The following is a 15,735-nucleotide window of genomic DNA, read 5'->3' as shown; positions in this document are numbered from 1 at the left end:
TATATTCCATCTAGGGAGTTGGTATGAAATTGATTCTTTACTCTAATTAATTTTGATCTACATTGTACAGTATAATCATGTGGAACGGCTTCCAATCTACAACTTTTTGCAAAGTAGGAAATGTTAATTAGAATGCATTGAATGTGATGTGCCCTGTGATTGGCTGGCGACCAGTCCAGGGGGTTACCCCGCCAAAGATAGCTGGGATAGGCTCCAGCACCCCCGCGACCCTCGTGAGAATAAGCAGTAGAAAATGAATGAATGAATGACTGTGATGTTATAGACTAAAAAATCTCTTCCATTTTATTTTATTTTATTTTATTTTATTTTATTTTATTTTATTTTATTTTATTTTATTTTATTTTATTTTATTTTATTTTATTTTATTTTATTTTATTTTCATTCATTCATTCATTTTCTACCGCTCTCATTTCTACCTGGGGTGCTGGAGCCTATCCCAGCTGTCTTCAGGAGAGATGGGGGGGTATACCCTGGACAGGTCGCCAGCCAATCATAGGGCTTATTTTATTTTATTTTATTTTATTTTATTTTTTTATATAATACAAATAATAAAATAATAAATCATCAAAACACCAAATAAGACCTTAAATATACATATAATGATCACTCACATTTTATGTTATTTTATTTTAAATAAAATAATAATAATAATAAAATAATAAATAATCAAAACAACACCAAGTAAGACCCTAAATATACATATCATGATCACACACATTTTAGCAATACTCTGGCTTTTTTATTTTATTTTATTAATATTTGTACTTTTATATAATGATGCTTCAGTTCCTCCATGGCAGTCCTTCCTAAAGTCGATGGTTACGTGTTAAGAATGAACAAAGTTGTTGTTTGTTATTTTCCATGGTAGTAGTAGTTGCCTGTGTGTGTTTATCGAGGATGGTGTGAGACCCTTGGTTGTTGTTAAAAATTCAACACATATTGCCTGGGCCAAAAGCCAATCATTCTGCAAGGCACCGAGCTAAAAAATAAGCTGAAGGCAATTAAAAGCTGCCAAATCAATAAAGCACAGACACTGCAGATTCTCTGTGACAAGATTTAGTAGTGTCACGGCGTAATTGTCCACCCCCTTTCTTGTCTAATGAGGATCAATTATGCTCTACGATATATCTAATAGGCTTCCTTTTAAAATTGATCCATCAAGCACCACAGTATGATAATCCTTCATTTGTAAGATTATTGTAACATATCAGCAGTGATCAATATGTTTGTCTGTCGAAATACTGGTGCAAAATAAGGCCACTGAATCTGGGTTAGCAGTGCTTCTCAACACATTTGAGGAGCTAAAGTGCGCTAAAAGGATGCTTTCAGCCGGGAATATGACAACCACCAGCAAGGAAGCCGGCCCACACAGAGTCCACTTCAGTGTGTCAGCACTTTCCACGGTTAATGGGCTGCCAGGCAGTTTCATCTACACTGCATCAAGGGAATATTATCATCTAAGCAGTAGGACAGCGAAACAGGCTAGGGACAGCATCGTGTTCAGAGTCCCCCGATGGAGGCAACAATAACAACAACAACAACAACAAACTGTATACAACAAAAGCGCCTGTTGATTGCAAATGGTGAATGGAGACAGCGCGGCGTGAAACTAAACACATGCACACATTCTCATAAGAGGTGTGAGAGGAGAAGCGTGAACACTCACTCCACCCATCCTTCCTTTGCACATCATAACTTCCGCAGCAACACTTGAACTTGATATGAAACCACAATGAAAAGAAATGAATGAAAATGTGCATGTGCAAAATAATACATTACCATCCAAATCCACCGAATGACACGCTTCTTTTCCTCCTCAGCATTCTTGTCCCACTGAACTCCTCTTCTAGGAAAAGTGTGCTCTGCTGTCAGTCTCTCACTTGTCCTTTTGTCTCTCTGACGGAATCTGACCACGTTCTCTCTCTCTCTCTAGGCAATTTTTTCCTCTCTCGATTTGACTGCCCAGTCAGTTTCCTATTGAACTAAGTCACACTCCCTGACAGATACTGTGCATGTACACAAAGTATACATGGTGCATGTAGGGGGAGGGTTTTAAGGCAGGGAGGGGCCACAAGCTCCCATTTCTGCCTGTGGGTTTTATTTCCCACACTACTTTCATCTGCATCATAAAAGCATAATTGCTTCATAATAAATGAATCACAATCAATGTTTTCGATAAGTATAAATGAAAACAGTGGACTATAATAAGTAACTTCCTGGTGTGAGCAAAGGGAGTGTCCTTCCTGGTGTCCTTCCTCCTCCTCAAAAAAAAAAAAAATTGTCTCAATTTTGCCAGAAAATATTCTGCGGTCTGACGAGACAAAAGTTCAACTATTTAGAAGGTTTGAGTCCAATTGGATCTGGCGTAAAAGCGAAAAAGAACATCATACCAACAGTAAAATATAGTGGTGGTAGTGTGATGGTCTGAGGCGGTTTTGCTCTCTGTACACAATTACCAACTAGAGCTCTCAGTGTCACGCCATTTTGTAGTAAAAAGTAATAATCTCATATTGCTGACAGTTGTTGATGAGTACTACAACTATACTACAACAGTGGGCTATAATAAGCAACCTCCTGTAACCTCCTTTCCTGATGTCCTTCCTCCTCATTCTTACACTCCGTTTGTCTCAATTTTGCCAGAAATCTCGATGCCCCAGACCTTTGGAAAAATATTCTGCGGTCTGATGAGACAAAAGTTCAACTATTTAGAAGGTTTGAGTCCAATTGGATCTGGCGTAAAAGCGAAAAGGAACATCATACCAACAGTAAAATATAGTGGTGGTAGTGTGATGGTCTGGGACTGTTTTGCTCTCTGTACACAATTACCAACTAGAGCTCTCAGTGTCACACCATTTTGTAGTAAAAAGTTATAATCTCATATTGCTGACAGTTGTTGATGAGTACTACAACTATTACTGATGTCCTTCCTCCTCATTCTTACACTCCGTTTGTCTCAATTTTGCCAGAAATCTTGATGCCCCAGACTTTTGGGAAAATATTCAGCGGTCTGACAAGACAAAAGTTCAACTATTTAGAAGGTTTGAGTCCAATTGGATCTGGCGTAAAAGTAATGCCACATTTCAGAAAAAGAACATCATACCAACAGTAAAATATAGTGGTGGTAGTGTGATGGTCTGGGGCTGTTTTGCTCTCTGTAGAGCTCTCAGTGTCACATCATTTTGTAGTAAAAAGTAATAATCTCATATTGCTGACAGTTGTTGATGAGTACTAAAACTATAATGGGATTCTTCAAACAAATGGACGTGCAGGTTATGAAAAATGTCGGTACAGCATGTAACTGTAATAAACATGTGGGAAACTGTGCATAAATCAAGGGAAGGGCCACAAGCTAACGAGACAAAAGTTCAACTATTTAGAAAGTGTGAGTCCCATTGGATCTGGCGTAAAAGTAATGCCACATTTCAGGAAAAAGAACATCATACCAACAGTAAAATATAGTGGTGGTAGTGTGATGGTCTGGCGCTGTTTTGCTCTCTGTAGAGCTCTCAGTGTCACATCATTTTGTAGTAAAAAGTAATAATCTCATATTGCTGACAGTTGTTGATGAGTACTACAACTATAATACGATTCTTCAAATAAAATGGATGTGCAGGTTATGAAAAATGTCGGTACAACATGTAACTGTAATAATCATGTGCATAAATCAAGGGAGGGACCACAAGCTGACGAGACAAAAGTTCAACTATTTAGAAAGTGTGAGTCCCATTGGATCTGGCGTAAAAGTAACGCCACATTTCAGGAAAAAGAACATCATACCAACAGTAAAATATAGTGGTGGTAGTGTGATGGTCTGGGACTGTTTTGCTCTCTGTACACAATTACCAACTAGAGCTCTCAGTGTCACACCATTTTGTAGTAAAAAGTAATAATCTCATATTGCTGACAGTTGTTGATGAGTACTACAACTATAATAGTATTCTTCAAACAAACGGACGTGCAGGTTATGAAAAATGTGGGTACAGCACGTAACTGTAATAATCATGTGGGAAACTGTGCATAAATCAAGGGAGGCGCCACAAGCTCCCATTTTCAGCCTGTGGGTTTGTTTCCCACACTACTTTCATCTGCATCATAAAAGCATAATTGCTTCATAATAAATGAATGACAATCAATCGATCGGCTATCAAATGCATCAATGTTTTCAACAACAGTGGGCTATAATAAGCAACCTCCTGGTGTGAGCAAAGGGTTGTTCCTTCCTTATGTCCTTCCTCCTCATTCTTACACTCCGTCCAACTAAATAAACTGAAATAAAATATTACATTTCGACATAAAAAGCTTGCATCTGAGATGACTGGAATAAATATAGAAAAAATGCAATTTATAGGACACTGGACACTAAGTAATGCAAACATTACATACACTTGATTTTGTGGCCAGTCAATGCAGGTCTGCACAGCATGTTAGTAATTTCAATAGTCCAACAATGTGTAGCACAAAGACAATGTAAAAGAAATGACAAAAATAAACAGATTCAGGATTAAAGTAAAGTAAATTAAAGTAAAGTAAACTGGATTCATGCAACCCACCTATTCCTTGTTTGGGCTTTAATGCTGTAGATGCTTTCAATGCGCCAGATTCAAAGGTCAAATATGTTGTCTTGTTGGAAATCGCAAAGAACTGACTATGTTAGTTTAATACTTTGAATGGGGGCACATTTTACTCAACACATTCACTAAAAATCTCAAATTTTTAAGTCTTTAGACTAAAGTCAGAGTCAGGTCACAGGTCATTGATATCAAAGTCCAAGTCATGCAAGTCTTATACGATATTGTTAAGTCAATTCCCAAGTCATAAAAAAAGTGATTCGAATTCAGGTTCTCTAGTGGAAAAGAAAATAGAAAAAATAATTACCAAAATAAGAAACACACAAGGAATAAGAAACACAAAAACACAGGACATGCATAACAGCTGTATCGTATCAAGAGTGGATAAATGAGAGGGAGCGGGAGAGTAAACATTGATCTTGAACTCATTGTGTGAACGCTGATATGCTTTGTATCTTTACTTAGTAAATTGAACCAGTTAAATGAATGGATGCGTTGTTTACACAACCACCAACATATGTACATAGAAATCATATAAGAAAAAAGGCACTGATAGGCTTGGTTGCAATTGCTTGCACTGCCTTCAAGTGGATAAAAAGAAAAATGCAGGTCATTTAGGAACATTTTTATGTATCAATGGAGATTATGTACTCAACAAAAAATATTTTTTGTCCCATTTTTTATGAGCTGAACTCAAAGATCTAAGAATGTTTCTATTTACAAAAAAACGCCAACGTCTCTAAAAATATGTTTCTCAAATCAAAGTCGAAGTCTGTGTTTAGTGCAACTAAAGATACCTTTGTTTGGACAAATATAACGGTAACAACACAAATACATTTTTGGCAGAACAATGTTCTAGTTATTCATGTAGGAACTTAAGGAACTCCGGTTTCCTCCCACATTCCAAAAACATGCTAGGTTAATTGGCGATTCCAAATTGTCCATAGGTATGAATGTGAGTGTGAATGGTTGTTTGTCTCTATGTGCCCTGTGATTGGCTGGTGACCAGTCTAAAGTGCACCCCGCCTCTCGCCCAAAGTCAGCTACGATGACCTCCAGCATACCCCTGCAACCTGGAATCAAAAATGGATGGATAAATGTTTCAGATCAAACAAATTTAAATAATCTTCAATGACAACACAACTGAACACAAAATCCAGTTTTAAAATGAAACTTTTTATTAATAAGGGAGAAAAAAATCCAAACTAATATGGCCCTGTATGAAAGAGTGATTGCCTGCCCCGATAAACTTTAGTGCAGTGCAATCCAAGAGGTCACAAAAGACCCCACAACAACGTCCAAAGAACTGCGGACCTCATTTGCCTCAGTTAAGGTCAATGTTCTTGAATGCACCATAAGAAAGAGACTGAAAAACAGCCTGCATGGCAGAGTTCCAAGGTAAAAACCACTGCTAAACAAAAAAAAAAAATCAGGCTTATTTCAATTTTGCCAGAAATCTCAATGCCCCAGACCTTTGGGAAAATATTCTGTGGTCTGACGAGACAAAAGTTCAACTACTTAGAAGGTGTGAGTGCCATTGGATCTGGCGTAAAAGTAACCCCACATTTCAGAAAAAGAACATCACACCCACAGTAAAATATAGTGGTGGTAGTGTGATGGTCTGGGACTGTTTTGCTCTCTGTACACAATTACCAACTAGAGCTTTCAGTGTCACACCATTTTGTAGTAAAAAGTAATAATCTCATATTGCTGACAGTTGTTGATGAGTACTAAAACCATAATGAGATTCTTCAAAAATGTTATGAAAAATGTCGGTACGGCACGTAACTGTAATAATCATGTGGAAAACTGTGCATAAATCAAGACTATTACATATGAATTCATTAGAAAATTAATTTGCTCTCATCCACAACCCATAACAATGCATTCTGAGAGAAAAAGATGTTAGCCAGATAACTGTCATGGGAATATATTTGGAATAAGTGAGCACCAGTCCAAGTATGTATCCAATTGAAAAAACATTGGCCAAACTGTTTTCATATTCAACTACAGTGTGTAATACCAAACTTCCTTGGGCTATGAATGTCAATCTGCAGTAAGTTCTGCAGATTTTGAAGGGGAATTGGAAGGAGCTGAACACAACACATTCATCCTGACTGGAGTTTATCAGTTGAAGGCTGAATCGGTAGCCAATTTGTGGGATGCAAAGAGAGATGCAAAGGGCTATGTTTCAAGCCAATGTCTCCAGAGGCTTTTCATATTTTCTCCAGAGTAATTTAATTTGATACTCGAGAGACACTGACTGGCAGATGGGTGGGAGACAAGCTGAGAGCTGTTAGGACAGTGTAGGAACAAGTGGGAAGGGACGCTTCCATCACTCTGTAACCCAAGCTCTAATATTACTTTCAGCGGTTGTCACCCATTTAGGCAATACACGCCTTACGATTCGGCTCAATATGGGATCAAAATCTTGGCCGTCCAGCGCAATCATCCCTCCCACCGGCGCAAGTGGCGAACACTAGCCTTAACCAATAACACATTAACACAGCCTTAACCAATCAAATGAACGCCTCTCATTGCCTTTAAATGTGCAGGGCACACTGGACTGCAGATCAGAGGCCACAATCCGCATCATGCACCACTAGATCACCTCGTGGGACACATGTCATCTGTTCCTGACAGTTAAATTAAACACAGCAGCAGGCTAATCCAGGCATCGTACTTTCCGTGCTTTCCGACGTTCCGATTCTCCTGTAATCATTCAGTTTTAAACATTTAGATTCCTGTGCTCGATGATCGACCAACACACCGACCAGAAAAAAATTGTCCGCATAACACCAACATAAAAGAAGCTGGTGAACACCAATAAAAAAGAAGTGTCAGGAAGTCTTTGTGTTCATCCATTTCAACCATGGACTGTGTGCAATGGCGCTTGAAAGTTTGTCTGAAATTCATCAAAAAAAAAAATGGACGGCGCAATGCAACATGCAAATTAACATGATGAAACACCTCCAGATTCACGGTGTACAGATGACCCTGATTTTGACGGACTCGGTCGCACTTCTCCTCACCACTTAAGTAAATAAAACGAAAAAAAATAAATCACGTCGATCTTATGCCAAACCAATTCAACTTTCTACTGCGAATACGGTCGCCAACTCAAACATCAAGCCAATGTGAAAGTTTACGAGACTCCATATTAAATGTTATCCATAACTAATTTAACATGGTTTCTGGATTTTCCGCAAGTCACACTGGGTCTATTATGGGGCTGGGTTCCATCTCATCATTGTCAGAGTCAGTCTCGTTGTCAGGTGGCTGTTCAGCAATGATGCTGACTTTCACCAAAGCTCAGACAACATTAAGCATATGTACTGTACATATTACATCATGTTCTCTGATTGGTTTATCGTTGCCTGCATATGTGCTGTATGTACGACGTAGTATTCTTTCATTGGTTGGTCGCTATTTTAGCGTATGTTACACTTTGTCCATTCTGGATCATGAGGCACTCTCCAACACATAAACAACAGTATGTGTCATTATATTTTCATGAGGTTTTCAAAAACACAAATAATTTTTGGATGTGGACTAAGAGACGTCTAAAGAGACGGTTGATATCGGTTTGATATCCATGAATTGGTTGTAGTGGGAGAAATACTATACTGTATGTATTTGGTTCCAACCATGTTTGGTAATGGTAATGGTAATAATTTAATTTCATTTGAACATGCATCAGATTACACTTGAATGCATCATATAATCAGTTATTAAATCCTACCCCTCCATCTGGTACTTTTACAATCAGTAACTGTTACATTTGTTCACTTCCTGCTTTCCATAATACAGTTTAATTTAATTTTTTTTTAAATAATGTACCCTTTTTTGATAATGTACATCGCACCGAGGTGATATGACCATACAATGACATAATGGGTACCATAGTAACAATAACACAGTAACAGTTTTTGTAGTAAAGAGATTGCTATTGCAAAGTTTATTGCTAACGATAACGATTGCACACCGTTGAGTGTTATGAGTAGCCAAAAGGAGTAGGAAGAAGCAAAGATTATTAAATCCTACCCCTCCATCTGGTACTTTTACAATCAGTAACTGTTACATTTGTTCACTTCCTGCTTTCCATTTTTAAAATTTTCTTAAAATTTTTAATTTTTTAATTTTTTGTCCCGTACCGAAGTACGAGGTGATAAGACCATACAATGACATTATGTGTACCATAGTAACTGTCCATATAGTGATATATTTATAGCGCATCATGACTGGTGTGGGCGGCACGGCGGTCTGGTGGTTAGTGCGCAGACCTCACAGCTAGGAGACCAGGGTTCGGTCCCCGCCCTCGGCCATCTCTGTGTGGAGTTTGCATGTTCTCCCCGTGCATGCGTGGGTTTTCTCCGGGTACTCCGGTTTCCTCCCACATTCCAAAAACATGCTAGGTTAATTGGCCACTCCAAATTGTCCATAGGTATGAATGCGAGTGTGAATGGTTGTTTGTCTATATGTGCCCTGTGATTGGCTGGCGACCAGTCCAGGGTGTACCCCGCCTCTCGCCCGAAGACAGCTGGGATAGGCTCCAGCACCCCTCGTGAGGAAAAAGCGGTAGAAAATGAATGAATGAATGACTGAATGAATGACTGGTGTGTTTTGCTTCCTGGTTACTGTTGCTGAGTGCTAAACACCCAGGATTCGGGATTTATGTGATCTTATCAAATATCTCTCTGTGTATAAATTACTATTTTCAGCTATTTGTATCGAGTCAGGTTATTTTTCATGATCCACATTAGATAGTACCCCGCACCCTTCCACGGCTGTGTTTCTTGGTTTACTTCAGTGGAAGTGACAGCAAGCCCGTTCATACACCCACGCTCTTTAAGATCACACAAACACACACACACATCCATATATGCTCATGTACACATCCATCGACTCCTGTGCATAGTTGAACGCTTACTGCATGCACTAATGCACACTGAGATGCACTCACACAAGCCGACACGCTCGTTCATGTGTGCAAATTAACAAGCCGTGACAGTTCCCAACAAACACACACATATATACAGTACACACATACGTATACACACACTAAGCGTGCAAATGCTGCAATCTTTTCTTCTCTTTCTCCAAATTTAGACCGTATTGATCAGTGAGGGGGGAAAAACATTTGAATCTAGTTTGCAGACTTCCCACTCGTTTCAGCTCAGGAACACACACATAAAAGGTCACAGAAATAATAGCAAATAATCACAGGGGCCAACAATCAATTTCCCACACATGACGCCCCACCCACGCATATTCACAGCTTAGTCAAGTGTACTCTGAGAACACGACAATTTTTACACATTCACACTTTATCTGTAGCGGTAATGATACAGCTTGGAAGCTATTTAGAGCCTCAGTGATGCTCAAACATCAACAAGGTCGAATAAATCCCACGTCTACCCCTTGAAACCTTTTATTAAATAAAAGATATTTATTGCAAAAGATCAAACAAACTAATAAATAACAGCTTACAAAAAAACAATACAAAACAGAAACTTCCCTGATTTGACCTCGATCTCCTCCTGTTGTTGGTTTTTCCTCAGATTATTTTGTAAGAAAGTCTAGAACAGCGTCTGGGGTTATCCATATCGGGATTTTAGCTTTTGAACGGTCCTGCAGTGCTGTGTGGTGTAGTGGAGGAATGTCTCATATGACACTTGTGCATGATTGGCGGGGTCAAATAATAATGGTAATAGTCATAGTGTCATAGAGTAATGGTATAAAATCTTATATATGGTATACAATGTTAGCTTCCACAATAATCTGTTGTTTACGTCTTTTATTTAGGTCACTTCCTGACCATCCACATTGTTTGCTGAAAAACTACTATGGTACCCATTATGTCATTGTATGGTCATATCACCTCGTACTTCGGTATGTGACAAAAAAAATAAAAAATAAATAAAAAAACTAAATAAAAAGTAATAAAATAATGAATTAATAAATAAAATAAATTTGCTAAATACAAGGATGAAGAGTCTTGAACCAGTCATGATGTGCTATATATATCACTATATTGACACTTAGTATGGTACCCATTATGGCATTGGATGCACCTCCTATCACCTCCTACTTCGGACCGTGACAAAAAATTAAAAAACTAAATAAAAATTAAAAACTAAATACAAATTAAAAACTAAATACTAATTAATAAAATAAATTAATGAATTAATAAATAATGTAGTATGAGAACAACAAGTTATATTGACAGTTACTACGGTACCCATTTTGTCATTGGATGGTCATATCACCTCGTACTTCAGTACGTGAAAAAAGAAAAAAAAACTTAACCTATATTAGGAAAGCAGGAAGTGAACAAATGTAACAGTTACTGATTGTAAAAGTACCAGATGGAGGGGTAGGATTTAATAAGCTTTGCTTCTTCCTACTCCTTTTGAACTGATTATATGATGCACTCAATTGTAATCTGATGCATGTTGAAATGAAATAAAACCATTACCATTACCATTACCATTACCATTACCATTACATCTCACCATGAGAATAGTTGGCGGACTCGGGTGGCTATAATTCACCGGAAAGAGACTTCACTATGATGTGCTGCGATTAGACGGTTAATATAAAACATGAACGTCGCTGTAGACTTAATTAATGTAGCCCCCCCCCCCCCCCCCCCCATTACATTTAACAGGCTCGTTTTGTAATCATTTATGAAAGGCAGTAGATTGCAGTAAAGTTAGATGTAGTTCTAACTAGTAAATACCAACAATTGAAAACATGGTGAATATTTACGTGGAGTAGCAAATCAATTATTATGTTTAATTACTGACATTTATATGCTTCTTTCAGTCTCCAGTCTACTGCTGGAGTGTTGTATCCGAGTTGACTGGTCCCCGATCACACTTGGTTTCTATAGGGCTACACTCCTTGGCACTTACTCCATTGATTTAAGGACAATTGGGACACCACTTGATTCTCGTGACGACGCAAAAACAAAGAACAGGGCTTGAATCGGCATTCAGCCCAAGTGTGTACGCACACAAGTCGTACCCTGCTTGGGCCCACTTCACACTTAACGTCCAAAACGTTTGACTAATGTGAGTGCTCTTATCTGGGCTCAAGTTCAATACGCTCCAATTCCTTTGACACAATCGGAAGAGAACTCACACATGCAACATAAGCAGAGTCACAGATTGAGTGGAATGTGATCGCTCCTCCACAAAGACTCCAATTCATTAAAGAGTCTAATCCACAGCATGTTCAATCACCTGGATACACTTGTCACTGTCATTTAACTAATGTGATTGCACCTCTCGCAAGTAATTACTGACAGCTGCCACCTTACACAAAATAATACAGTGAATAATCCAACAAAAGTCGGGGAAATAGGAGTAATAGAGCAGTATAAAAATGATGGGACAAATAAACAGGCCAAAACACCCGTAAAAAAATACAGTGGAGGATACTCTAGTTCCAATTACAAAATATATTATTACTAATATTGTCTTCAAAACCTGAAAAGCAGACATCATGACATTTTGAGACATGATGTGCTTTATATATCACTATATTGACAGTTACTTTGGTACCCATTATGTCATTGTATGGTCATATCACCTCGTACTTCGGTACGAGGTGCATTATTAAAAAAAAACAAAAGCAAAAAAATAATAATTTAAAATTCAAACAAAAAAAAACAAAAAAAATTAACTATATTAGGAAAGCAGGAAGTGAACAAATTACAAAATTCTAAAAAACAAACAAACCTTAAACTGTATTATGGAAAGCAGGAAGTGAACAAATGTAACAGTTACTGATTGTAAAAGTACCAGATGGAGGGGTAGGATTCAATAAGCTTTGCTTCTTCCTACTCCTTTTGGAAATGTGGAACTGTGAACTGATTATGGGATGCACTCAATTGTAATCTGATGCATGTTCAACTGAAATAAAACCATTACCATTACCATTACCATGTGATGACACACAAATGCAAGGTGCTAATGAAAAGGCAATAATATTTTATTATCAGCACTTTATAATCCTTCAGGTCACAAAGGTGTTGAATGATTATAGAAATAGGCTGCACTAGTAATTATATAATAAAGCTGAAAAAAAGTCACTGTGCAAAATAAATAATTGGAAAAAATGCATTTTCATTTGTCCATTCATATTCCATCTGATATTACTTACTACTTGCCACCTGAAAGATTGCGGATTAGTACTTTCATACTAAGCGAGACTCAGCAGCGTATATTGAATAGAGTTGCTGCAAAGGCTATTACAAGCGTAGTGTTGTGTCAGCAGCTTTTTTCCTGCCAAGGACTTGAGTGATTTACAAGCTCCTAATCTTATGTGAATATGAAAATCAATCCGGGAAAAAAAAAATGCCATCGTCTTTGTGATTGCACATGGAGGGATGTGTTAACAAGGTGAGAACAATTGCCTTCAAGGTTTTGTTGTGTTGTGTGATTAATATGGAACCACAAATTAGGTAATAATTTTAATTATTATTTAATAATAATAATAATAACAATAATAACAACAAAAACAATAATAATAACAATAAATATAATAATAATTATTATAATATAGAAATATAATAATAATAATAATAATAATAATAATAATAATAATAATAATAATAATAATAATAATAATAATGGGTTTTCTCCGGGTACTCCGGGTTCTTCCCACATTCCAAAAACATGCTAGGTTAATTAGCGACTCCAAATTGTCCATAGGTATGAATGTGAGTGTGAATGGTTGTTTGTCTATATGTGCCCTGTGATTGGCTGGCCACCAGTCCAGGGTGTACCCCTCTCGTTTGAAGACAGCTGGGATAGGCTCCAGCACCCCCGCGACCCTAAGCGGTAGAAAATGAATGAATTAATAATAATAATTGTGTGGGTTTTCCCAAGGCCACAAGTTAATATGAGACACATAATTTGAAAATGTTTGTTGTTGTAACTAATGAATTGCCTATTATCGACTCAACAACCCTGCTGATTTTGAATGACACTCTCCCGGTGATGCTTGAAGTAGCTGGGGTCAAAGGTCCCTGGCGTATGCGTTTGTTAGCGTGCTACATCCTTCAGACTGTGTTCCACTGCTAATCAGAGATGATTACACACTCCCGTCAGTACGGTTTACCTTGCCTTGTCTGGATCTATATTCATCCGTTTGCTGGCCTCGTAACCTTTACTTCACCCTGTCTGCTCTTGTGTCACATGTCTTATCCTCTTTTTTAACCCTCCTCTTGTGTTAGTGTCGGCACCGACCCGTTTTACATTTTAATGCATAAAAAGAATCACATAACATTTGGTTATTGCATGAAAGCTTTTTGACTTTGTCAGGAAACTCTATTTCAACAAAATAAAACCAAAAAAATAAATTTTACTACATTTTAAAATGGTCTGGTTGAAATTATGACCGGTTTCGACCCGGTTATAATAATATGACTATAAAACAATATTTTGGGCCAAAACTGAAATCATAAGTGTACAATTAGCAACCAGCTCCTCTTCTCATCATGTAAGCTTCAGGGGATTCTCATTTTGTTGCTGAAAACAATAACGTTTTGTACTTTTTTTGACATTAATATATATGGGTCAAAATTGACCCAAACACCATAGAGAAAAAATGAGAAAAAATGAGAAATAATGAGGAAAAAAATGAGAAATGAGAAAAATGAGAAAAATGAGAAAAAAGAGAAAAAAATGAGAAATGAGAAAAATGAGAAAAAATGAGAAAAATGAGGAAAAAATTAGAAAAAAATTGGGGAAAAATGAGGAAAAAATGAGGACAAAACGAGGACAAAATGAGAAAAAATTTGAAAAAATGAGAAAATAAATACAACTAATTGATTTAAGAGATATGTTCTATAGCCCTCAGGATTAGCCAGGTAACTAAACAACCTTCCATTTATTGATATGATTCTTTTGAGGCCTACATGCCCACACCAAAAGTATTAAAACCAATATTTTCACGGATGAGGATATGAGAAATTTGATGTTTTTAGTGTATTTTATAGCTGATTCAATACATGGGTCAAAACCGACCCGTTAATATAAGAGATGATACCAGAAATCTAACATGTTAGACATCAGTGTAAAATCTGTCAAGATTAACTGTCATGTTATGCAACATGAGGTTGTTGTATACGACGCCGGTCCCTCTTATTTAACAAAATACCAAAATACTATCATATTTACATATTAGCTGCTTGAGGTTTGCGATCGTCTCAACACAGTCTCAAGAGCTTAAATGAGATTTCATTGGATCTTTTTGTACCGCATACAGTAAAACTCATGTGGACATGATCTTGGACGTGGACCGTCATGCAAGATTGGTGCACGGATGATCAATCATCCTAAAAATACCGCTACCACTAATAAAACATCATATTCTCACAGGCATTGTTTTTTTTATGACAATGTCAACAAGACTGCAATTTTCAATAAACAACAAGAGGATGATTTTTTCATCTTACGTATGCAGAATTGGAACTTCATGCTGATGTTCTCCTCACATCCGCTCAAACAAGCCAAAACATTCCATACGGCGTTACAAACCAGGAGACAAGCTTTCTGCCCAGACGTTGCAGCACTGTTGCAGCAGTACACACAACACAAATGCCATCATGATTCCACTCACAATTGCACATCCACACTTATATCATATCTAAACACCTCACATCTCGGTGAAATTCAGCACAAGAAAACATGACTTGTTTTGCTAAGAATGCAAATGAGTCGTACCGAGCCTCGTGACTCCAGATGTAGAGTTCTCACACTTATCATCCCAAAAAAAAAAAAAAAAAAAGAAATGCCTGCACTTCCTATTTGTCTTTTGGCTCCCAGGTTGCTGCCTTACCTCGGCTCCCCTGAAGATCCTTTGCAAGCTGGGGTGAACATCTTGCCGGCAGTGGACACCACAGAGAAGGAGAGGTTGAGGGAAATGTATGAGAAAAAGAGGGAGCATAGGAGTGTGGATGGAGAGGCAGTGCACATAAGGGGGAGGGTACAGTGATACGATAACGCTGTGAGGGTAGGACAGAATTATGAGATGTAAGAGAGAGAGAGTGTCTGTGGGAGTGTGCAAGCATGGGAAGGATGCTGTTACCATGGAGAGGGCTACGCCTAAACTACTTTGAAGCTTTTTTAGACTG

General features: G+C 37.7%; 1 protein-coding gene across 7 annotated transcripts in view; it reads right to left on the bottom strand.

Annotated features, from left to right (window-relative positions):
- The window catches only part of LOC131134198 (rap1 GTPase-activating protein 2-like), a 110,130-nt gene that overhangs the window by 79,823 nt on the left and 14,572 nt on the right, over window positions 1–15,735 (bottom strand). Inside the window, exon 1 of one of the 7 annotated variants that reach the window (XM_058079194.1) lies at window positions 15,441–15,569. The exons of 2 other annotated variants lie outside the window; for them this stretch is intronic. In XM_058079194.1, the coding sequence (XP_057935177.1) occupies window positions 15,441–15,481 (41 nt within the window). In that variant the 5' untranslated portion in view covers window positions 15,482–15,569. Of the gene's footprint in view, window positions 1–1,800; window positions 2,578–15,057; window positions 15,076–15,325; window positions 15,570–15,735 lie in introns of those variants that run through there. 4 more of the 7 variants (XM_058079195.1, XM_058079201.1, XM_058079202.1 and 1 more) reach the window with 4 other exon arrangements.

This window comes from Doryrhamphus excisus, chromosome 8 (assembly GCF_030265055.1).
Source record: "Doryrhamphus excisus isolate RoL2022-K1 chromosome 8, RoL_Dexc_1.0, whole genome shotgun sequence".
Lineage (NCBI taxonomy): Eukaryota > Metazoa > Chordata > Actinopteri > Syngnathiformes > Syngnathidae > Doryrhamphus > Doryrhamphus excisus.
The sequence above is the reverse complement of the archived record's forward strand: the minus strand, read 5'-3'. Positions and strand labels throughout refer to the sequence as shown.